At 32.2% G+C, this 26,569-nt stretch overlaps 1 protein-coding gene across 1 annotated transcript; it reads left to right on the top strand.

The window, feature by feature from the left end:
• The first annotated feature begins 11,165 nt into the window (after positions 1-11,165).
• LOC149554934 (tubulin alpha-3 chain-like) lies at positions 11,166-14,639 on the top strand. Its single transcript, XM_089828944.1, has 3 exons — positions 11,166-11,603; positions 12,703-13,073; positions 13,812-14,639. Exons 1-3 carry the CDS (start codon positions 11,276-11,278, stop codon positions 14,466-14,468), a joined length of 1,356 nt encoding a protein of 451 aa, XP_089685070.1. The 5' UTR covers positions 11,166-11,275; the 3' UTR covers positions 14,469-14,639.
• Positions 14,640-26,569: the final 11,930 nt, after the last annotated feature.

The raw sequence follows: 26,569 nt of genomic DNA on the forward strand, positions 1-26,569 counted from the left end.
TTGATAACCTTCTTTGTCAAGCAATAACTAAATTTTTTAATGTTCCTTATATTAATTAATTCACACATGCTTCATAAGAGTGTCTATTCGTATATTTCCTAGCCTCATGGTTATTCGTCCTGCACCTAGGTTACTATGTGATCTTGCCTACTATTATCAAATCTTGGAGTATAATTTGTCTCAAGAAAGAGCAGAAAACTCTTGAGATATTCGAGCTTGTATTGACAAACATCAATAGACATTATTTCAAACTCCATAGAACCTGCCATCATAGAAGAGGTATCTCTCTAAATAAATATGACCTTTCTCTTAACTAGGCTCTGATACCATGTTAAAGATCCCATTTAAGATTAGAGTTCTAATTATTCATCAAGTCTGAAATCACCAAACACCAAAAGTAGAGAATATTAATAGATTTTGATATCTCTCTTAGCTTTGAGAAATTGGTATAAGTATGTTATGAAGGAGACATGTCATGAAATGACATGTCTCTATGATGTGGAGCCATGTCCATGGCATGGCTTCACTATTAACTAATCAAATCATGATAGTGGCCCATGTCAAATTACTTAACTTTAACCAATATTATTATAAGCTCAAGTCATTGATATGCATAGAAGAAGAATGGATAATATACCCGATCCCTTTCATGTATCAACATTATTGTATTTGATCCTTTCTTGACTGATTCTATGCATGAATATCACATCATTACTCAATCTGTTACAAATAAAGGATAGCAATCAATAATATTTTGATCCCCTCCCAAGCTGCATTTATGGGACTTGTCTAAAAAATGAATGTGGTTGAAGCTCTATTAGAACATAAAAGAATCTTAAACACAAAGTACACAAATAATTATGTAACACAACACAACTCTATTACAACATAAAATAATCTCTTTTATTCCATGCTCAGGCAACATAATTTTCTAAAATTTTCTTGACACATATTGGAGAAGACTAAACAAAGAGTGGTGCTTTGCCTATTGCTTTTTCGTACACCATATATGTATAAGATTGAAGAAGAGATGCCCAGCATTGTACTTGTGCCCTTTCCATATGATAATTTAGACATTTTCATTCCTTGGAATACCACTTTCTCCATTGGATAAGTGCTAAAATAAGAGTACTACATTTTGATATTTAGTCATTGTATTGGCCTCTGATATTTATAGAAATAATGATTCTTTGGTGACTAACATATACCAAACCAATCACAATAATAATGGATTTGATACCAATATGATGTAGAGGAAATTGTGGTTTAACTAACCAAACACATTTTTTCTTAAGAAGGTCTTAATGACCATTCAATAGTATACTCATTAGTGGCCTTCCTAAATAATCACTTAGTGCTTGTCCTCCACCTTCCTAAGGTATGTAACAAGACAATCCAACAATTCTTGGTAGAGTTACAAACACTCCAACCAAACAAACCTTGAATCCTATTCCTTCCCAAGGACTACCTTTCCACAAGCACTTTACTAACTAGGATATAATTAAATTAGAATTTTTCATAGAGAATGAATGTGTTTATATGTTACTTAGACCCAACATGTATCCATAGATACTTTGGTTCTTGTTCACGAAAAAACCCACAATCCAATTTGTTGCAGTAAGGGCTAAAAGAGACATGACAAAATTAACCCTCCTAATGAGGTATTTGAGTTTTTTCTCCTACAAATCCTAAATGACCCCCAAATTAAATGGCATATTTAGAAACTCTTTTTAGGCTATGAAATAGTATCAAAGAATGGGAATTTGGTTTTTCTCCTAACTCACTTCACCTATATTGAGCAAGATTAGGCTTGATTTGTAGATTTAGGACCAACTTGCTTTGTAAGTTACTATTGAAAATATTCACTAGACATCTTTGTTACTAAGGACAAAATCCTATACCCTTGATGGTATGATTTTTATATGTTTTTATTGTTGGTCAAAACCTTTATATTATGTTGTAAGACATAAGGAGAAGTGTTATCAAAGAAGTGTTATTGATATACTTATAATTTGGTCCAACTTCCATTAACTTCTGCTATAAATAGATCATTGGATTCCTCATCTTGTATTTACATTCTCATTGGGATGTATTTTTAGTATTCTATTGACTATTCACTGTTATATTTTCCAATTGCTTGCAGTGTTTTCACACCATTCTTTCTTTGTTTCTACCCAATTGTCTATTTGTTCTCATCTTGAATGCATCCTTTTGGCATAGGGTGAAATCATTTGTTAGACAAAGGATTTGCATTTTGTGGAGTAATATGTTTACAAGAACAAGAAATAACTCCTTGTGTTGTTGCCATTGTATAACAAAAAATTGCATCTTTGATCTCACATAAACCTTGATCCAATATTTCCTTTTATCCCCAAGTTTTCGGGATGGGGATGATGGTAAGGGACAACAATTAAAATAAGGAAATTGGTAGAAATATAGAAAAAATTCAATTATTCACATCATAACATTGTTAAATCATTCATCATTAAACATAATGAAAGTTTAATTCATAACATTAGACTTGAATTGTGATTTCATATAAGAATTGATAATCAAATCAACAAAAAATGCTTCCACTGTCAATATGCATAAATCTCATATAACAATTATAATAAAAAAATGCCCAAGGAGACAACATTAAGGCTTGAATTTTGGGTAACAACATTAGCTATGTTGTTGTTGAAGGAAAAGATGGTATTGGTGAGCTAAAATATTTTTCATAGCAGATTGAGGATAGTAACTTTTGTTGAACTATAAAATGTTACCGGTAAGTTGATAACCAAAAATGGTTCTTAGTAACTCATGCAGATTGTAATTGTTTTTAATAAAAATAACTTGATGGCACAACACACGACCTTACATGAAATTGAAATAAATTGAAGTCTTAATTGATTTTGATTTGGTGGAAGCATCTTGTTAGTTCTTTGCATTGGTATTGTTGTTGTCTTTTTCTTTTTAAGTTATTTGCCAGATGGTTGGCCCTTGTTTTCATTCAAAAACCCATTTTGTTGCATTTTTCCCCTTTATGTTTAGTTTGGCCCAATTATTATTATGTTTTCCATGGCAAGAAAAAAATAGCCTTTGTAAATGAATTATTGTCAAGGGGGGCAAATGCAAGGTTTATTTTGGTGACTATGAACATTAGCGTGTGCTCAACTCATCACCTTTTATGCCTCTCACATTGTAGTTCAAGCCAATTTTTGTTATGCTTACTCCTTTGAATTGGAATCTCATGCTATTTATGTATTTTATAAGCCTTTTCTTGGGTTTTTGGTCTTTTGAAAATTTTGTATGTTTAGCAGATTTGAGCTCATACAAACTGTAGGGAAGAAATGTATTGTAGCTTCTATGATTTTTAAGTTATAATACATTTAATACAACTTTTGCAACATTTGTGCAAACACATATGACCTCAAATCCCTTCAGTATAGCTTAATTGTCAATTGTGATAATTTCGAACAGATCGAGAGTTTCTTACTCAACATTACTTTCATCCACTTTAGTGTCAAGTTGGTCCTACTTTTCACGTCTTCTTTCAACTACAAACGAGAGTCTTTGGTTGAGTGAAGAGGACAAGAAGAACAACTAGGTCCCTAAGGATCAACTTGCACCAACAATTTATTTTACATCTTGGATCGCTTTTTGTCCTATGTGGAATTTAAGTTTCTGCTTTTATAAAGTATCATGTTATCCTAGAGTAGATTAATTGTTAGATATGGTGTAGCATACAAATTTGCTTGTTTTAAATTTTAAATGATTTTTGTTTACAATTGGATTAGATAGATGTAGATCTAAATTATTGTTGGTAGACAAAATTTATCTATGCAAAATCATTGTTAAAAGAAAATTAGTTGTAGAGAAAGCCAAACCAACCAACAAACAAAAAAAAATGGAAATTAGTAAATCAATAAGTTTTATTTTGAACTGAGAACAATTCCTTCATCCAAGCACTAAAATCAAGTTCAACAAGTAGCGAACAAATTATAATATAAAAATATTAATTTTTTAGCCTAAAAGCAATATGAAAAGTTAGTTTATTCAATCATTACTTTGATGTACTTATTTTTCTTCTAGTTTTGATTTATTTACATGCAATTACAAGAAGGGAAAGATTTGTTGTTTTGTTGATTTTAGAAGCTCTATTTCTTTTTTTAGTTGTAAAGCATTTCCTTCCATGCAAGCATGAATACAAGAACATAGAAAATAAGGGTTTCCTTTCATGTAAAGTCACTTTGACCCAAAATTCCACTTTAATCATTCGTCTATGACATATTCAAATTTTTTTCACCAACATACAGTCTTCCAATGGAAAACATGATTTTCAAAGTCCCTGATGTGCTTGACCATTCTCATGGCTTGGGTGATATTCTTAGCTTGCATGTTCTCTAACATTCTATGCACAATCACTATTGTGGACCAAAAATTCTAAACCAAACCAATTTGTTTTTTGTTTTTCGACAAAAATCAATTGACTCTCTTGATGAATCATGATGAAAAGGGTCTTTAGGAATGATGAGTTTGGTTCTTGTATAGAGTAAGAGTCAGTCTTTGGAGAATAGACCAACAATAGGTGATCTAAAGGAAAGGGCCAATGTTTTTTTTTTTTCAGCCTTCATGCACGATGAAGATAAAATGAAACACATCTATGTAAGAATTTTTTAAATGTTTATGAAATGAGCCAAGTGAAAATTGTAGATTTGTGTTGAAGTCTCTACAATGGGCCATATGTTTTAAAAATACCACTAGCCAGAAATTGACATTGATTCTCATGAGTAGCACTATGCCAACAAAATTAAAACAATTTAAAAAAATAAAAGTTTCAATCATAAGTCCAATTTCATTGTAAGTCATATATTTTAGAAAATTCATAACATTGACCTTCAAATAGTTATCAAATTTAGTCTTGAAGATATACTTAACGTTTGTTGGATCCACAGTGAAAAAGAGTCTAAAACATATGGGGCTCACCTTGAATGTGGGCATTTGCATTGTAGGTCTATGGTCCAGTCATGTTGATTGTGAAATCCTCCTCCACAACATCATTGTTTTAAGGGTCCTCCTCCACTTCCTCTTTCAACAACATTTTTAAAAAAAATATTTTAGTAGGTTGTCGCAATTGCGATAACCTGATCCGACAGAACAACGTTGGACGAACAATATTTCCATCACATGGTCGTCATCATTACGATGGCTAAATCTAACAAATATCCATCACACACATGACACTACTATCACAAACCATCACAATTATGATGCCAACTCCAATGGATGACTATTGACCTTTGAGCATGGGTGTCACTATTGCGATCACATAGTGAAACTATCAGGTGTTGTAATTGCAACGGTGGCCTATCACAACTACGACAACATGATTATGAACTCTTGTCCTTGGCTTCTACCAAATTGCAATGGCTTTTGGCATCCCAATTGTAATGGATGAGCTTTTCATCATTTACAACACCAAAAGTATGATGCCCATCTGATGGGAGCCAATTCTTGGTATTATTGTTTAGGCGAGGGGAGGCCATCATAATTTGGGTCCAAATGTAGCAGTGCATTGCAAAGTATGCAACAAAAGTAGAAAAGAGTTCAAAGACATACCATCAAATATTGATACGAATTGCAAATATTGAAAATTCAAATGAAGTAGCATCAAAGGCATATAGCAGATTACTAACTAAAACCCTCATTGAAAGAGACATTGGTGCATAAGAGACATGTCATATGTTATTGGAATTGTCATTGGTAGAAAGTAGCAGAGTATTTTTACTTTAAATGTTTCAAGAGAGGTGTTCAAGGTAGTGATAAAAAAGTGATGAAAATGATGATGAAAGTCACCTCAAACATTTCATTGAAGGATACATGGAAAGACCATTTGCAATGGAAAGTGTCACACTCAGACACAACTAGATCTTGGACTTATAACTCTAAGAGAAAAAGAGATGGTAAATGGAAAGCATTGGCAATGACAACTATTGTGAGAGTGTTTCCAAGATTTTTGAATGTGCCATCACAAAATTTAGAAAATGGGTTGATTTTTGTTGGTCAGAGTTATTATTGTACAAGTCATTTCATAATATACAAAGAGATATTGGACTAGATGATAATACAATTATATCTAATTGGGAGTCATTCAATTATAATCCATGGTATGTGGATAGGAGGACTACTAAAAATGAAATTGAAAATCATAATGATTCTGACGATGACAATGAATTACCAAATAATCAAAATATAATTCAACATGAGTGGGAGATAATATCAAGATTACATCATGGACAAATTATGGATCACAAAAATAGATATGTTTAGTAGAAGAGATATAGATAAGACAAAATCCATGGAGTGAAGAATATCAAGGAGAAGAATACACAAATAAAACAATACATTTTATTAATACTATGAAGGAAAATGATTTACTAATACCCGATGATATGATGATGACTATATCACACATAACTTTAGTTGCTAAGCAAAAAAAGGTACTTGATATTATTATGACACATTATAATCGAGTTGAAAATGCCATGCCGCTATATATGATAATTCAATGAACTAATGTTTGTGCAAAGTTTTTATGGGAAGACTTTAAGACTATTGCTACTTTGGATAAGGTATTTAGACAAGAAGGTGAAAGTAGAGACCAACAAAGGTTTCACCAATTACTCACTAATATAAGAGATGCACATCCAATTATAGAAGGTAGTACAAATCCAAGAGGAGGTCAAAGTAATGAATTAGATGTTGAATTGTTACTTGCAAAGGATGCAAGAGTCTTATTAACCTCTAATTTATGGATAGAAGCATGACTTGTAAATGGAGCTCTGGGATACATTTGAAATATCATATATAGACCTAGAAATGCCCCACCAGGTTCACCAACATATGTTTTGGTTGAATTTGACACTTACTCCAGATTTCCATTTGAAGATGAATCTTCAAAATTAATTCCCATTTCTCCAATACAAAGGGGTCACACACATTAATTGCCCTTACATTTAGCTTGGCCACTAACTATACATAAATCACAGGGATTAACTCTTTCCAAAGAAACAATTGACATTGGACCAAGAGAAAGCGCATGATTAACATTTATTGCTATATCACGAGTTAAGTCTTTGGATGGACTTAGAATTTTACCACCATTTTCTTATGATCATTATGACAAGATGAAGACATGAAAACAACTCATCAGAAGGAAATCAGAAGAAGAAAAACTCAAATCTTTGGAAATAGATTAATTGTTTGCAATGTATATATTATATTGTATGTACGCAATGAATATGACAAGGATCATACTTTAAATTAAATTTCACTTTCAATTTTTTTAATAAAAAAGTACACTTTACATTTTGCAATGCAAATGCTACTAGCTTAGATAACTTTATACATTTATCTAAAAGACACCGAGAGTTGTCAATCTCAAGACACCTATTTCAATAAATAGTGATTAAAAATATATATAGGCACCTCAAAACTAATATCTCTTGGCATCTTTTAGATAGATGTATAAAGATATCTAAGCTAATATTTATTTGTGTAATTTATATGTTATAAACAATATTTATCTAAAAAATGATTAGTTAAATTAGTTTAGTTTTATAGGACCCCTTTTGGCAAGGCTATTTCATATTATATTTTTTTAGTCAAGATTTTTGAATGCACATTAACTTCTAAAATAAATATTTTTAACTTTTAAAAGAACTATTAGTTAGGTTTTAAAAAGTATTTCAAAGATAGAGGGGGAGAATAGAGAAGTGGGTCTCCACTTTCACTACTTCTATAAAATATGAAATAATTTAATTTTAGTTAATTTTTTTAAAAAAAATATTGTAATTTTTAATTATCATTTTAAAATTTTGAATGTTTAAATTTCAAAAATTAATTTTTAGCTGTTGAAAATTAGGTTTATTATTTCTAGTTTTTAATGTTTATATTTAAAACTAAATATTTACGATTAACAAATAAATATTTAATTTATATTCAACAAATATTAATTTCTATTTTTGAAATATTTTGAGTTGGTCATTTTATTTCTCCTCTTCACTTGAGTTAATAAAATCTTTAACTCACAAGCAACAATTATTTATAATTCAATTTTTTTTTTTAAAATTTATAATTCAATTTAAACGTAAGTGTGTGTAAATAATTGTATCAATTGACATTTTAAAATATTTCAAGTTTACAATCTTGTTTCTCCTCAATCTTAATTAGTCAATGAAATACTTAATTTGTAAATATTGAAAAGAATTAAATTTAAATATTTAGTCTATAATTGACAAAAATTTCATTTTCAATAAAAAGTATGAATTGATATAGCCACTTTTTAACAATATCATTAAATAAATTGTGATTTGTTAATGTCAAGATTCACTAAATATATAAAAAAATGTTTACTTTTGAAAGTGATATGTTAGTTGAGACATTAATATAATTGTACTAATAATATATTTTAATCAATTCATTAATAATCCATTGTGACATTTTACAATTCAATTAACACATCATATTTTAAATCAATTCAAATGTATACAATAATATTTCTAATAAATAGTTAAATCAAATTATTATTATTATCAACTCTAATCCTCAATTTCATTGAATCAAACAAAACAAAAATTATATTGTAAATAATTTATTATTAGTACTTGCGATAAGTACTATTATGACACATTTTGAATTTTAGCCTTTAACTAGTGATTAAATTTTTTTGATTGTACGACTCAAAATTAATTGATTTTAACTTTTGTTATCAAACTAATATGCTGCATAGCATAGATGTAAGATTTTTAACTTTACAATTTTTAAAAAATATTTTGCTAAGATTTAATTGGGTGAATTCATTTAGCTCTTATATTGGCTGGGTTACTTGTCAGGTGAATGCGATTCATTTTTAATATTTTTTTGTAATGTAAGTAGGTCGGTTTATATTTTTATATTTTAATATTACATTTTTTAATCAATAATTTTTGTCATTCAATTTAAAATACTAAAACAAATATTTCTTATATTATATAATCATTTAAGAAATATTATTATTATAAAGATATTATAATTTATTTGTAATATAATAGTATCACAATAAAACATATATATCAATAATTATATTAATAAATAATATATATAATTAAATTATAATTAATATATTATAGAAAAAAAATTAATATCTTTATTAATTAAAACATTTTATAAACTATAATAAATTTATTAAATTAAAATTATATTTATATAAAAACTAAAGGCAAGTACTAAGCCACTATGTGGTACTTGTTATTGTATATTACAATTTTTTTTAATTGGTAAGAGCATTATTATTAGTCTTACAGGCGGAGACTTATGTTTTCACCTCAAATTCTTACTATTTATTTTATTAAGTCACAATTGTAATGTCTGGTTCTATTTTTATTTTAATTTTAATTTTAAAAAAATATATCTCTTTTGTCATTGGCTATTCATGTTTTTTCTAGTAGTTTTTTTCTTCGACTCAAAAAAATGTATTATATGACTAAGAAATAAGTAAAACTAAAAAATCTTTGTAGATTTCTTAAAATGTTGGACAATTTGATTTGAAAAAATAATAATAAGAAATATGCAAACAATAAATAAATGAATGAAATTTTAATTAAGTATTTTTTAATAATTAAAGTTTAAAAATATTGATACATATTTATATCTATATATTTTTTTAATATTTATATTTATACATTTTAAAGTATTTTATAGATTTATGCAATTATAATTAAATGAACCTTTTTTCATGATACAGTTTTTAATGTATCACTTTATCATTTTAGCTATGTAATGTAGTGAGTAAAAACTCATTTCTTAACAAAATATCTTTACTTACTTTTAACATAAGGTGGGACTCTAGCTCTATAGAGCTCTGTTGTGTTATAAAATTAATTATTATTATTATTATTATTATTATGTATTAATCTTGAGTACCTCCCACATAGCAGACTCACAATTTACTTGTAGGCTCTTGTCTAGATGTACATTGCAATTATGAGATAGTTGACTAAGTTTTTAAAATATTTTATATTTTATATTTTATATTTATCCACATTTATAAATTTGATAAGGATATATTTTTATGTGGTATTTGTTTAAAAAATATTAATATTAATATTTTGAATATAAATGATTATAAAATTTAAATCAAATGTTATGATTTTTTGTTAACCTAATTACATTAGGATAGAGAGAAGTAGTTGAATGAATTGTCATCCCTATGATAACACTTCTTGATGTAATTTTCAATAGCTTTGGCATTTATTGTATCATTAATTATAATCTTATAGTTGTTATTGTTGATGATAGCAATATGATTTAATGAAATGTATTTCTTCCATCTTAAAAAGCAACAAAAAAAAATTACTTAAATAATTAAATGAAATGTATTTGTTAGATTAAGAAACAACAAATCACTAAAATATGACCTATATAGGATGTCTTAATAATGACTTAATAATTAAATGAAATGTATTTGTTAGATTAAGAAACAACAAATCACTAAAATATGACCTATATAGGATGTCTCGTCAAAAACCACATTGATGTAGCATCATATTTGTTGTTATGGTCTAGAAAGTTTAGTTAACAATTAGAAATGATATAAATTTTCTCTACAAAATTTTGGGAAGTCTAATGGTAGCATACTCGATAAATTTTCTATATAGAATTTTGAAAAAGTCCCATCATTACATACTCAATACTTTGGATGCTCCAACTGTTTTAAAATTTCCATATAAGATTTTGAGACCTCCAAAATTCAGATGTCTACATAGAAACCCTTCCTTGTTACATTCCACCTCTTGCTACCAGTATAAAACATGTCCCCCCTTAACCAATCATATGATATCACATAGTGCTCTAATAAAAAACAAAAAACTTGACTTATATAAAACGTCAAAAACCATATTGATATAGTCGAAAAACTTCAATTAACAAATAAAAATGATATAAATTTTCTACATAGAATTTTGAGAAGTCCAAGAAAATGCTCATAATTCTAATCCTTCAACCGATTTCAAATTTCCACATAAGATTTTGAGCCCCACAAAATTCGGATAAAAGAAATATTTTTTAAAAAAAAATCCCTCCCTTATTACTTTCCACCTCTGGCAACCACTATAAAATGCCTCCCCCCTTCCCCAAAAACTTTTAACATTGCAGAAGAGTAGGAGGACGTCTTTGCAAACGCCTTCTTCCCTGTTGCTCTCGCTTCACAGCAACACATTTCCTTCCCGCTCTTGTGTGAGAAAAAAGCTTTAAAATGAGGGAGTGCATTTCGATCCATATCGGGCAGGCCGGAATCCAGGTGGGAAATGCATGCTGGGAACTCTATTGCCTGGAGCACGGCATTCAACCTGATGGACAAATGCCCGGCGATAAGACCGTCGGAGGCGGAGACGACGCTTTCAATACGTTTTTCAGCGAGACTGGTGCCGGCAAACATGTTCCTCGGGCTGTATTTGTAGATCTGGAGCCCACTGTTATAGATGAGGTGCGCACCGGTATTTACCGTCAGCTCTTTCACCCGGAGCAGCTTATCAGCGGCAAAGAAGATGCGGCTAACAACTTTGCGCGTGGCCATTACACCAGTGAGTTTTTTGAATCATTTTGAAATACGTTTTTGCTCTGGTCATCCGGTGCTTGGAGTGTTTTGCCGAAGGTCTTGCCTGTTTAGGGTATTTTATTTATTGATTTGTTTGTTTGTCGTTAGGGAACACAGGTTTAGTTGATATGCTTTTCTTTACAATGTAGATCCTTTATTTTTCTGAAATTTTCAGAATTTACTCTGTTTTGGCATCTAGCCGGCTTAATAGTTCGATACTTGGTTCCGATTTTCCTATTGTAGTTTTTGAAGTTAAGATTTCTGGCTTAATGGATTAATACTTAGTTTTTGGACATTTTTAATTGTAATTGTTGAAATCCAGGCTAATTTTGAAAGTACTTGTTAGATCTAATTTTGAAATTTTATTAAGATCTTTATTTGTCATTAGGGAACAGAGGTTTAAATGACATGGTATTCTTCACAATGTAGATCCTTTATTGTTGTGAAATCTTCACAATTTCGTCTGTTTTGGTACCTAGGCCGTTTAACTGTTTAGTATTTCGTTCGGATTTTTGGATTGCAGTTATTGAATTTCAGATTTCTGACTTAATGGTTTAGTACATGTTTTTTGGATTCTTTTTTTTTCTTTAAATTGTAATTATGGAAATCAGGGCTGATTTTGAAATTACGTTTGTAGATCTAGTTTTGATTAAGATCTTTATTTGTCAGTAGGGAACAGAGGTTTAGATGAAATGCTTTCCATCACAATGTAGATCCTTTATCATTCATAGATCTTCACAATTTCTTCTGTTTTGGCACCTAGGCGGTTTAATTCTTTAGTATTTGGTTCGGATTTTCCTCTTGCAGTTACTGAATTTCAGATTTCTGGCTTAATGGTTTTTGGACTTTTTTTTTTTTTTGTAAATATTGAAATCAAGGGTGATTCTGAAATTACTTGGTAGATCTAATTTTGAAATTGCGGTAAGATCTGATTTTGAAATTATTGAAGTTCAGATTCTGATTGTCAGATCAAGGCTGATTTTGAAATTATTTGTTGGATCTAAGCCTAGATTTCAAATGAGTTAACGGGTTGGATCTAAGCCTAGATTTCAAATGAGTTAACGGGTTCCTTTCGACTATTGCAGTTGGCAAAGAGATTGTGGACCTTTGCCTGGACCGTATCAGGAAGCTTGCAGATAATTGCACAGGCCTCCAAGGTTTTCTGGTTTTCAATGCAGTGGGCGGAGGGACCGGATCTGGATTAGGTTCGCTTCTGTTGGAGCGCCTTTCAGTGGACTATGGAAAAAAATCCAAGCTAGGCTTCACTGTGTATCCTTCACCGCAGGTATCTACATCTGTGGTTGAGCCCTACAATAGTGTGCTCTCCACACACTCACTTCTGGAACACACCGATGTCGCTGTGCTTTTGGACAATGAAGCTATCTATGACATTTGCCGCCGTTCACTGGACATCGAGCGCCCGACCTACACAAATCTGAACCGTCTCGTCTCACAGGTAATCGCCAACTCTAAGCTGTAATGTAACCCAAGGAAAGATTAATCCTTTGTTTGTAGTTTTAATAAATTTCGGCTGCATTTGCGATCTGCAGGAAACCCTAGGTTTATGTTGAAATCGAGATTTGATTTGGTTGAATTTGCTAGCAAAGTCTAGCAATGTAGCCTCAGCTACATTGGAATTTGCAGGAAACCCTAGGTTTATTTTCAAATGAGATTTGATCTAGTTGAATTTGCGAGGAAAAATAAATAGTTTACTCTGAAATCTTAAGAAGACCTCGGCTGCATTGAAATTCGCAGTAAACCATAGGTTTATTTTGAAATCGAGGTTTCAGTTGGTTGATTATGTTAGGAAAAACTGATATTTTTCTTTGAAATCTTAATAGAGCCCCAGCTAAATTGAAATTTGCAGGACACCCAAGATTTATTTGAAATGGAGGTTTGATTTGGTTGAATTCGATAGGACAGATTCATACTTCTGCTCTGAAATATTCATAAAATATCAGTTGCATTGAAATTTGCAGGACACCCTAGGTTCATTTGAAATCGAGGTCTGATTTGGTTGAATTTGCTAGGAAAGACTCATACTTTGCTTTGAAATCTTAATAAAATCTCCGCCGCATTGAAATTTGCAGGGAACCACTGGTTTATTTTCAAATCGAGTTTTTATTCGGTTGAATTTTCAGGATACCCTAGGATTATATATTGAAATCGAGGTTTAATTTGCTTGAATCTGCAGGTGATTTCTTCACTGACAACTTCCCTTCGCTTCGACGGAGCTCTGAACGTGGATGTAACAGAATTCCAGACAAATCTGGTTCCGTACCCTAGGATCCACTTCATGCTCTCCTCTTTCGCCCCGGTGATCTCAGCAGAAAAGGCTTACCATGAACAACTCTCCGTAGCAGAAATCACCAACAGCGCATTCGAGCCATCCTCCATGATGGCAAAATGTGATCCCCGCCATGGAAAGTACATGGCGTGCTGCCTCATGTACAGGGGAGACGTCGTCCCAAAAGATGTGAACGCCGCCGTAGCCACCATTAAAACCAAGAGGACCATTCAATTCGTGGACTGGTGCCCCACTGGATTCAAGTGCGGAATCAATTACCAGCCTCCCACCGTTGTTCCAGGCGGCGATCTGGCCAAGGTACAGAGGGCTGTGTGCATGATCTCGAATTCTACCAGTGTGGCCGAGGTGTTTTCAAGGATCGATCACAAGTTCGATCTCATGTATGCTAAGCGAGCATTTGTTCATTGGTATGTGGGCGAGGGTATGGAAGAGGGGGAGTTTTCTGAGGCTCGTGAGGATCTGGCCGCTCTAGAGAAGGATTATGAGGAGGTTGGCATTGAATCTGGTGAGGGCGACGAGGGTGATGATGGAGATGAGTACTGACCCATTTTTTTAGCAGTAACTGAGTTTCTTGTTTTCTTTTCAATGGAATAAGTTCAGACAACAACTAATATGGCTGCCATCCTTGGCTTTTGGATGAAGCTTGCTGGTAAATTTGATTTGTTTAAAACCATCTGAGATTCAGTCTGTTAATGAAGTTTTTCATTTTTTTCTTCTTCTGTTTCAATGGTGCTTTATTATGGTGCTCTGCACTCTTTATCTTTTATACTTCCATTTCACAAATAATTTAATAGTATTTGGGTTCGTCTTTAGATTTGAAGAGTAAGAAGTTTGGGTTCGACTTCAGATTAGAACTGAAAATATACAATTTAGTAAATAGACATGGAACAGCAGTAAGGCCACTAATTCGAAACACTCCACTTATTCAACGTAATACTCTTGATAGGAAAGATGTATTGTTCCCCATAACAGCATATAAACGGTATTCAAAACTAAAGTACATTGCTAATGTGTATAAAATCCTGTTGTTTTTGTACATCTTATATAGTATGTTTAGTTCTTGGTGTTGTAGCTTCTAAAGTAACCAAAATGTCACTTAATCAACACCTAATAATTACATTTTATTGAAGTGTTGTTTAAATTTCAATGACAAGGTAATGAATAGAAAATATTTCATAAATAAAAAAATATTTTTAAAATTTTCGTAAATTATTTATATTTCTCATATTATTCAGATTTGTGATATTAAAATATAAGTCAAGGTGTTTTTGCTTTTTTGATTAAATTGTTTGGTTTTGAATGAATTTTTGGTGCGAATGAGTCCTTAGTCTATTGATGAAGTTTCTATAATCAATTTTTGGCAAAATGAATATTTGTGAATGAAGCCTTAGTCTATTGATGAAATTTTGAGCACATGTTCTTGGAGAAATGATTAACCTTCAATGCTTGACTCACTTAAAGAAATTGAGAACCTCCAGCAAAATATTTAAATACAAATAATTTATTATATATTTTATTTTCTTAAGATGTTCATTTTAAAAGGAAGTTATTTGAGTTGCTTTTTAGTTAGTATATTTACTTTATAGGCATTTAATTTAATTTAATTTACTTAATAACTATTTTTAATGATTTTAGTTTTAATTTTTATTATTTTGATGATAGCTTTTTAATATTTTATTGTTAAATAGGTTTTAATTGACATTTTGAAAACAATGAAGCAAAATAATTTAATATATTTTTTTTCCAAGATTTTAAGGATATTTCTAAAGTTCCTTGGAAAAGTTCTTTGACTAAGTAGTTTAAGTTTTAAGAATATAATTGAAGTATTATAGCCTTAAAAATAAAATTTAGTATATAGCTTTAATTTTTAATACTTCAAATTATGTGGTTAGGTTGTGTTGCATAGTTTATTTTCATTGTATTATATTTTCATGGTAATTCTTGTATTGAAATCATAAAATGTGACTAATAGAATTTTATTTTGTGTACTTCTATTTTTATTTTATTTTTGCAAGTATTATTTTTCAATTTATAACTAGATCTATGTAACTATAGCTACAAAAATTCTACACCATGACTCTACCATTTCTAAAATTGATGTCATGTCACCACAAAGTCTCTTCCTTGGAGACCAATCCTGAAATCTCAAGGCATAAAGGTAAAGACTATGTTTACATTGGAGTAGTATGTGTGCTGAAACCACTTAAAATCTTTCCCCAAGTTGAGGTTGATAATCCACCAAAACATGGCTCATTTATCTTAAACACTCCTCAAACAAGTTTTTGATATATTGCTGAAGCAAAGTTGTTGCTTTAGAGAGATCAATGTGAAGTTCGCCTCCATGACCCTTTTCTCATTGTAACTTCATAGACTCACTAAAGATGAAATGTGGCAAAAAAACACCTACCAAAGGGCTTAAATACAAAAATAAACATGCACCTCGTTTCTTGCCTATCACATCTCATAATTTCCCTTACCTCTAATGGTGTATGAAAAAGCAAAATTCTTACATTTGATCTCTAAGACCTCTTCAAAAGTCTCACATACATTATTATTCATTAATGACACAGTGGTGTTTGAAAGAGTGCTCACTATCTAATTGCCACTTTGTTTTAAGAAATCTTACATCTTGAAAAGGGACACAACTATCCTCATGACAAATATCCATCTTTGACATAAAAACTCGATTTGATTGATGGAAATTAATCACACACTTAATGCATATTTTAATTTTAAAAGACAAACCTTCTTTTATAATTATATTATTATTAAAAAAATTCAATTAAATATTATTTTATATTATTATTTTCTCATTTAAAAATTATTAGCTTAAATTTTGTGTTTGGACATCGAAGGAATTTGGCTTATCATAGAAAGATTTTATTGCTCCTTCAAAATTGAAAAGTCTAGCGGATTTGTGTGCTTGATAGTTGATATTATAAAAAAATTGCACCTTCCACCAATTTTGTGCATGCATACCTATGTGCTCCTCATGAATGGATTTCACCCCTTTATCCATGAAGAAATGTGCTTTCTCTCTATGGATGGACAAGGGTGCATTATCCATAGAGATATGCATATGTAAATGCAAATCCCAAGGATGAACAAGGGCTACTTATACCCGCCAAGGATTGGCTGCAACAAAATTAAAAATTATAACACTCAAGTATAATACAAGGGAGGTCATAAGTATGCCCACTACTTATAATGGCCAAGTAGCCATAAACATCATAAAGAGAATCGAGGATATTTACTTCTAGAAACATAGAGACATCCTTAAACAACAATATATTCCACACGCTTAGTGAAGAGAATTGACCCTCACAAGATAGCAAAAGAGAAAATCATGAAATAATGTTTTCTAATGAGAAGATACCCTTAAAAGGAAGAGATCTTGTTGGCAAGACATCTACCTTCAAGAGGAGTGTCTCAACAAAGATAATAAACTCAAGACAAAATATAGGGAGGAGAACACAAATACACCCATTTAGCCCATTGTTTCTAGGTGAGATAGGGATTCTTGATGAAGGATGACAAACTTTAAGCACATAGTAAGATAAAAGATATATTAAGAGCACAATTTTACAAATAAAGAAGAGGTGATGATTACAGACATACACCTATTGCATGTAATAGAACTCCAATCAAAATAACAATTCCTTATAGGAAAATAATGTAACACAATTAAACAAAATCATTGTACTAAGGAAAATATATCCTTAGACAAAAGAGAGAAATAATGTACAAGAAACCTTTCCCCCCAAGAACGAAGGAAGGATACCTCATGGGACATAACATTCCCAACAACATAAGGTGTAACATATATGCTAGAAAGTATATCCATATGAAGTAAATGATTGAGAAGGAATGAGACAATAGATGATTATCAAATGATAAACATTCAAATCTAATGCATGAAAATAATTGGTTAAGTAGAGATGATCATATCTTGCATAACATAAAGTATCACATTCCAAAGAGAAGAATGTATCATAAAATAATATAAACCATAAACAAATGAAGAGGAAGTTGATCAATGGAAAAGGGGTTAGACATCTGACAACATATAGAGGACACCAATAGGTAACTCAAGTGATTTTGACTTAGAAAAGATAGTCAACTATTGAATATAACAACAGTGAATATCTAGGTGTTAGGAAATTAGGGATTAGGACTTGGAGAATTTTTTGAAGGCTTCTATTTAGGCTTTTTTTCCCCTTATTTCATCTCTAATCAATTGTGTGACTCAAACCTTGTAATGGAAATTGATATGAGAATCAAATAATGAAGGGTCAACATTTTTTATGATATCCATGGAACACTTTCCTGTTAAGCATACAAATCAATAGCCTGTCATTCCATTGGGCATTAAGTCACCATGACAAAATAAAGGTCTACAACCTCTTGCAATTGATCATAACAAAAAAAAATCCATTTCCCCGAGAAATGGTTTTTCTTATGCACTTCTTGAAAGGTTGTAATTATCTAACCTACTATGTGCAAATAATTACATAAAAAAGGCTACACAAATCCATTGACTTGTTATTTAAGTAGCTACTCTTCTCAATCATTTTTTTGTTTCTTTCATGCTCATGGACAACTAGGCAAATAGCAAATATGACAGACAAACTACCATTTTCTAGAATATTTTTCCCAATATTAAGACCAAAAAAGCCTTCTAATCTCCCTCATGTTTTGATACAAACATGACTGGGACAACTTTGATCTATTACAAAGATAGATGCCTTATGGGGCATCTGCTTGAGGACAATGAGTCTGGGAGATCAACCTTGATCTCACTATTGTGCTCTGCAACCTTGGTATCTTGTTGTCTTGAAAGTAACTCCTTTTCTTATGAAAAGATGATGTTGATTTTCCCCTCATATTGCTAATGATCCACTTTCTTGGGAGATACTAGTGTGGTAGCAAACCTTGAGCAAAAATCCATTACGATGCTGAAAAAATCATCTTCCATCTCATATCTCCCATCCATCTTTCTTCATCCTTCTTCCCATGCTTGTCTTCTAGTTGCGACTAATGTTTTCTCTCTTCTTTTTCTTGCAAAAGGTCTGATTTGGGAGATGATGGCTTGATATTAGTAAATACTATTTCAAGTTTATACTAAGCAATGTCCCTCATGTTTTGTAAATCTCCCATTTCACAACATTCTTCATGACAGGCTAAAGAAGCCATGAAATCCTCCTACTTCAAAGCAAAAATCAAAGTGATGTTACAACTAAAACATCTCGAATGAAAATGGGCATTCTATCAAGTATATAGAAGGAGATGTAAAAGGAAAGCTAACACACTAAGAGTTCAATTAAGAACTAGCTCAAATCATCCTAGGTACAAAATATGCAGGTGAAAAATACCAAAAGAGAAATGAGTTAACTATATATCATGGGATGCTCATAATATGAAGACATTTGAGCAAAATATATTGATATTTTTTAGAAGTCAAAATCTTTTAACTGTTTTATTTAAGAAAGAATACTTAATCAAAATCTGAAAAAGAAAAGAAATAAAAATCATTGAAAAATTGTAATTGAGATTACAAATTTAAAGTCATTTCGTACCTTTCAACTCTATAAGTCATTTAAATTCATTTTATTTCGTACCCTTTTTTCATCTAAGGCTTATGGTTTAAAAATATTTGAATTTGAATGATGTGTGAATGAGTGTAATCGGCACCCTGGAAATGCCCAAAAACTGAACCAACTGCTAAAAGCGATTTTAATGTCTTTGCATAGATTTCAATCTGCATAACATGAACAAGAGGGAATTTATGCAAATTGAAGATTGAACCACTGCTGAAATAATATTAGTTCTCAAAATGATAAAATTGTCACGAGCCCAAACTAATAGAACATATGAATATTAAAATAACATCTTATATAAATAACAATTAAGAATAATAATATTAAACTAAAATATATTATAATCTATTAAATACAATGATATGTTTGCAACACTTTATAAAGATATAAATTAACATAATCATATTAAATATTAAAAAATAGTTGATTTTAAATATGATAATATATATACATAATAGTGATATATTTGAGAATATAAAAATAAATCAATATATAAAAGTATAGCATAATTATAATATAAAATATTATAATATTAGTGAGTTAAACAAATTAAATAATAATTGAATATTATTATAAAATATTATTTTTAATTAAAACATAATTAATGTATTCTTTCCTTATTAAAACCTATGCTTATATTTGTCTTATTATTAAAAGTTAATATCTTCAATACATTATCATAATAGCACTATTGTTGAATTATGTCAATCAATAGCGTACAAGTTGTAATAAATAGTATTAATGTTAAATTGATAATCACCGAGCCAAATGTGATCATTCATAATTATATTACTACAAACATATTACATTAATATCATAAACTACACATTAACTTTAAATACATTAATCTTGCCATTACTATATATATAAATATTTTTAATTTAATAAAATAACCTAAACCTAATTAACCATATAACATTTTAAAAACATCATATGGTATAGGCATGACTTTTCATCACATCTGCTCAAATGAATATAAATTAGGGTTAGGTCAAGTTTGTAAGGGATATAGGAAATATGAAAAAAGGCAAGAACAAAATAAGAGTGCAAGTCACTAGGTACGTCCAAACCATGTTACGTTATTATGCATCTAAGTGTAATGTAAGTTTTGTTGTTAATTTTGGTATAAGATTTCAGCATTTAAAAGCACATACGGAATTCAATTAATGAAGATCATTACTTTATAATTCTTAAATCGACTCCCTTTCATTATTTCAAATTATAAATCTCAATTGATTATTAAAGTTCTAAGTAGATTGCATACGTAAAGGAATATACACTAAGTGACCGTAAGTCATTGGAAATGTAAATATAATCATCATTCTATCGTAGATTTAAAACATGTACAAATCATTGAGAAAGAACATAGATGCTAAGCATTAAATGATCAGCATTAAATTGTATTTGAAAATTGCATTCATTATACACTAAGAAATAAAATGATTCATTAAACCTTCCAAGTATATGGCATCCAAGAATTAAAAATAGGAACGGTTAATGAATTTAATCAAGTAATTCATAGAGGAAAGGAATGAATATTAAAAGTGATCTTGTGTGTGTGTGTGTGTGTGTGTCTATATACATGATGATATATTCATCAGAATAGATATGAACACATGACATATAAACAAACATTGTATTAATGGAATACTGGTATATTACATCAAAATATATATTCCTTAAGATTTAAATAACATCGAGATGCATTTCAAATTATAGTACAAAAAGTCTTATCCTCACCTGAGTTATGAAATCTTGAGATAGGGATTGGTGGAGGGAAAGGCAGAGTAATTTCGAGCACTTGTCAAAACCGCTTGGAGCTTGTTTTACGCGCCCTCTGCACCATCATTCTACCGTCTCGAGATGGTCGTAACCAGGATGAGAGAAGATGATCTGGCACTATGAGGAGAAATCTTCCAAACAGACCAATAAATTAATTTTAATGCTCAACTCCTCAAATATCTTAGTAGCAGTAAGGATCATAGGTTTGTTTAATTTGGATGACTTCCTAATTTATGCCTAAAATTGAATATCAGGTTAAAGATTAAAAAAGGGTCATCACAAAAATCAAATGCATAGCAATGGATTTCAAAGGCCAAACCCCAAGGGAATGACATCTAAAATGTCACAAGAGAGGATGAACATTCTCTAATGCCAAGAGCAAAATTGTACATCCAAGTTACTATCAAATGCAATTCACCATCATCTGATGCTAAACAATGAAGCTCCCACCTCTATTTATACTTTCTCTACACCCTTCTAGAAAGAAATCAAATATTAATTAATTGTAAGTACTAGAAGCTTCCCCCTTCCAATAATTAATGCACTCTCTAGAAACTCCTCCCTTGCAATACAATAATTAATTGTGCTTTTAGAAAATTAAATTACTAGAGGCTTCCTCCTTTACAATAATTAATACCCTCTAGAAGTTTCTCCCTTGTAATAAAATAATTAATTAAATATAAAGTCACTTTTTAATCAATTTAATTTCCTCTTATGCTCTACTTAGTCTTTGGAGAACGTGAAGGCTAAGAATTCCACTTAGTTGCTAAAAGATGGGGACATTATAGTCTGCTCTCCTTTAAATTGCTTGTCCTCAAGCAATCCAGCAACACAATGAACTCCAACCTCCACCTGGATCCCAATTGAAGTAGTACGTGACATCCCTGTGGACATTAAACCAATTGCAAACTAGCATCATCAGGATCAACCACATGTCCTGTAGCCTAGCACCCAAAACTTGTGTTGATGATGTAGAAGTTAAAATGTCACCAGAAGGCAACTCTGTAGAAGATCTATGAAAACTCTTCTTCCTTGTATCCACCCACATAATAGATATTGGACTAGAATCTTGATCATCACCAACATGCATTAAAAAAAATGTAGCTATACGCGAACCATATGCACTCATGCCAACAATAGGTGTAGCCGCATCAAAATATATGGACATAGGAACAACACTAACTGTTGCAACATAAAACTGAATAGAATTTGTAGTTGATGAAAACTCATAATCAACATGTGTGACATCATTAGAACACACATCAACAACTGCATGCATATTGCTAAACTCCTCATTGGATGGTACAATTGATGTATAAGTGGTTGTTGATATGACAACATCCTCGCATTCTCCTAATCCCACTATTGTTGCATCACCATCCCTTGAGAAAGCTTTGTATGTGGACTCCTAACTCTACACATGACTCAACACCAGATTGTGAATCAATAATACTAGAGCGTAAACCCACATCTATTGACTTTGTTGAAACACCCACATCACCAACATCATAGCCAGGGGTCTCTATAAGAATCTCAATCCCACCTGAGGAATCAACTACCTCCTGCACTAGAGCAACATAAAATCTTCAATATTGATGCCCACCTGTCTAGCCATAAGCTACAACATCATATCCATTTGCTTGTTCTACTCATGTTGCATCATATCCATTCGCCTATTCTGCTCTTGTTGCATACTGTAATATCCTCCCCTGATTTGAACTTTGACTTGTAGAAATTTAACTTAAGGAATATTGTCAAACACTTTGTATGCAAACTCATAAAGCTGATTTCCTCAATAAATTACTTTCCAATGAGTAGATTTACGAACAACTATGAAGTGACATTAAAATGCATAATACCCATCATAACATTTTCACAAACACTTGGCACACATTCAACAATATATGAAAAAATCTGGAAACTCTTTCAATCTGCTGATAAAGGGTGATTTTTAAATGTAGATGTGCACTTACAGCTGCCTTAAAGGATGCAACAACTATTCAGACTTGTATTCAACAATTATTATGCAAAGTATCAAAATTTGACAGAAGAAACCTGGAATTAGTTGCCGTAGTATTATGCAGATGTAGTCGGTAGCCTTCCAAACTTCTAATCAATCGAAAAAAAAAGTAAACTTGATACCAACACCGTTCACGCCGTACTGTAGCAAAATAATGTTCATGCCGACTGTAGCAAAAATATTGTTCATGCAGCACTATAGCAATAACTAACTTCAGATCTGCACCTCAAACCCTTGTAAATTTCTTTATTCGAATGCCCCAAATGAAACCCAGTGTGTTTCCTGAAGTGAAAACACCATTGATCCTCCTGACTGTGTCTTCCAAGAGCGAAGAGAATGCTAGCAAAGAGGGATTCTGTCCTCCAAGCCTGATAATCAAATATCCAACAACATAACATTAATCTTCATCCAAGCATAAAAAAAAAAAGCTCTTCCATTTCTTTTATAGTGTTCTCACAAGAGCTCAATCCTTCGTTTTCTCAATGTGGGATAAAACATAACTCCCTTTATGTACCTTATGTCTCCAATGTGCTATAAAAATAAAGGGAACTCTTTTAATTTAAATATTTCCCACAAACTATAGTCTATGCATTAATAAAGTTAAATATTTAAATTTAACTTTATAAAATGGCTTTATCAATGCATAACAAATCTTATCAATGATAAATAAGTCTTCCTGTCGATTTTAAACAATTACCATCGACATACCACTGTGACTGAATGTCCGGCCATGTCCAAGATGACTTACTATAAATAGTAAGTATGCCTAAAGTTGCCTCAGAACCCCTCAGAAAGACCTGCAACTGAAACTGTCTAGGCCAAATGGCCTCTAAGCCCCTTTAATGTCCTAGTTAGCCTACGGGACTGTGGGGAAATAGGCTAACAACAACATCATGCTATGAATGCTAGAAAGGGGACATTACAGTTCGCCCTTCCCAAAATTGCTTGTCCTCAAGCAATTTTAGCTCTGGATGCTGCAATATCTGCTCATTTTCCCAAGTAGCATCCTTGACAGGTAGGTTCCTCCACTTCACTAGATACTCCCTGATAGTCCTCCTGCGAAGCACCCTCTCCCTGGAGTCAAGTATGGCCTTGGGAACCAAGATAAGCTTCCCCTCATCATCAAGAGGTGGCAATACTACTGAAGGCACCACATTGTGACCCAATGCCTTCTTAAGGCGTGACACATGGAACACATTATGCACTTTACTATCTGCAGGCAACTCCAACTCATAAGCTACTTCGCCCACTCTCCTGATTACTTTGAACGATCCATAGTAGCGTGGTTTCAATTTCTCTGCTCCACTCTTCTTGAGAGAGGACTGTCTATATGGCTGTAACATGAGGTACACCATATCTCCCACCTCAAAAGACCTCTCAACCCTGTGCTGATCAGCATATTGCTTCTGCTGATTTTGTGCTTTTTGCAAATTTTCCTTCAAGGATCGCATAATGTCCTAACACTCTTGCAAAGTATCCTTGGCCTTAGGCACCCTGCTGTCCCCAAATAACAAATCCAAAAAATTAGGAGCATCATACCCGTACAGTGCCATAAAAGGGGACATTTGAATAGACATATGGAAAGAGGTATTATAGCAGTACTCCCCTAGATGTAGCCACTTCACCCAAGCCTTCTACTCTCCTGCAATGTAGTTTTGAAGGTACCCCTCAACCCATTTGTTCACTATCTCTGTCTGCCCATCAGTTTGGGGGTGGTAGCTGGTACTCGGAGTGAGCTCTATTCCACATAACCTGAACAACTCCTGCCAAAAGTGGCTCATAAATCTGTTGTCTCTGTCACTGACTATGCTCCGTGGTATCCCATGTAGTCTGAATACCTCTCGAAAAAATAGTTTTGCTGTTTGTGCTGCTGAATATGTAGACGAAATTGCAAAGAAATGTGCAAATTTCGTCAATCTATCTACCACAACAAAGATACAATCCCGACTCTGTGCCTTGGGGAGGCCGGTGATAAAATACATGGAAATGCTATCCCACTTCTTCTCTAGTATGGGTAGGGACTGTAGTAAACCACCCGAAAAAGGATGTTCCTGTTTGTTCTGCTGACACACAAGGCATTCCCTAACAAACTGAAGCACCTCTGATTTGAGTCCTTTCCAAGTGAAGCGCTCTCTCACCTGCTGATATGTCTTAAAGAATTCGGGATGTCCTGCCATTGGTGAATCATGAAATGCCCTCAAAATCTTCTGCTTCATAGCAGACCCGGGTACTAAATAAATCCTTTCCTTGTAGATGATCAGATCATTTACGACAGTGTATCGACTATCTTGAATAGCTCCCTTAATAATGCTAGATGCCCAACTATCCTTAGCATATTCTGCCAAGATCATCTCTCTCCAATCATCCATGACTATCCCAACAACAAGCAAATGAGGCCTTCTAGATAAAGCATCTGCAACAATATTTTTCTTCCCTTTGACATAGGCTATGTTGAAATCATAGGCCTGTAATTTACTCACCCATTTCTGTTGCCTGTCATTAAGGTCCTTCTGTCCAAGGAAATGTTTCAAGCTATTATGATCTGTTTTTACTGTGAACCGGCTTCCCACTAAGTACTGCCTGAACTTAGCTAGCGCGTGCATGATTGCTAGCATCTCTTTCTCGTAGATGCTATAGGTTCTCTCCACACCTCATAATTTTCTACTCTCATATGCGATGGGATGTTTGTCTTGCATGAGAACAACTCCTATGCCCTCTCCCGAGGCATCACACTACAGCTCAAAGGGCCTGGTGAAATCTGGAATGGCTAAAACAGGACATGTACTCATCAGCTCCTTAAACCTGTCAAAACAATCCTGAGCCCTCTCTGACCACTTGAAACTATCTTTCTGTGTCAAATCTGTAAGTGGTGCTGCTATCTGTGAAAATCCCTTCACAAATCTGTGGTAGAACCCACAAAGCCCAAGAAATCCCTTGAGTTGTGAAGTGTTCCTCGGTGGTGGCCAATCCAGAATGGCCCTGATCTTGTCTGGGTCAACCCGAACACTTCCTGCACTAATAATATGCCCTAGATAGAGCAACTCTGTCATCCCAAACTCACATTTACTCATCTTGGCATATAATGACTCCCTCTCTAGAATACTGAGCACTGTATCAATATGCTTCAAATGTTCCTCCCAAGTATGGCTGTATATCAGTATATCATAAAAAAATATCAACACAAACTTCCTCAACTGATCTCTGAACACTCTATTCATACAGGACTGGAAAGTGGCAGGGGCATT

Source organism: Cupressus sempervirens, chromosome 5 (genome assembly GCF_028749045.1).
Source record: "Cupressus sempervirens isolate cs-2001-9-10 chromosome 5, ASM2874904v1, whole genome shotgun sequence".
NCBI classification, from domain to species: domain Eukaryota; kingdom Viridiplantae; phylum Streptophyta; class Pinopsida; order Cupressales; family Cupressaceae; genus Cupressus; species Cupressus sempervirens.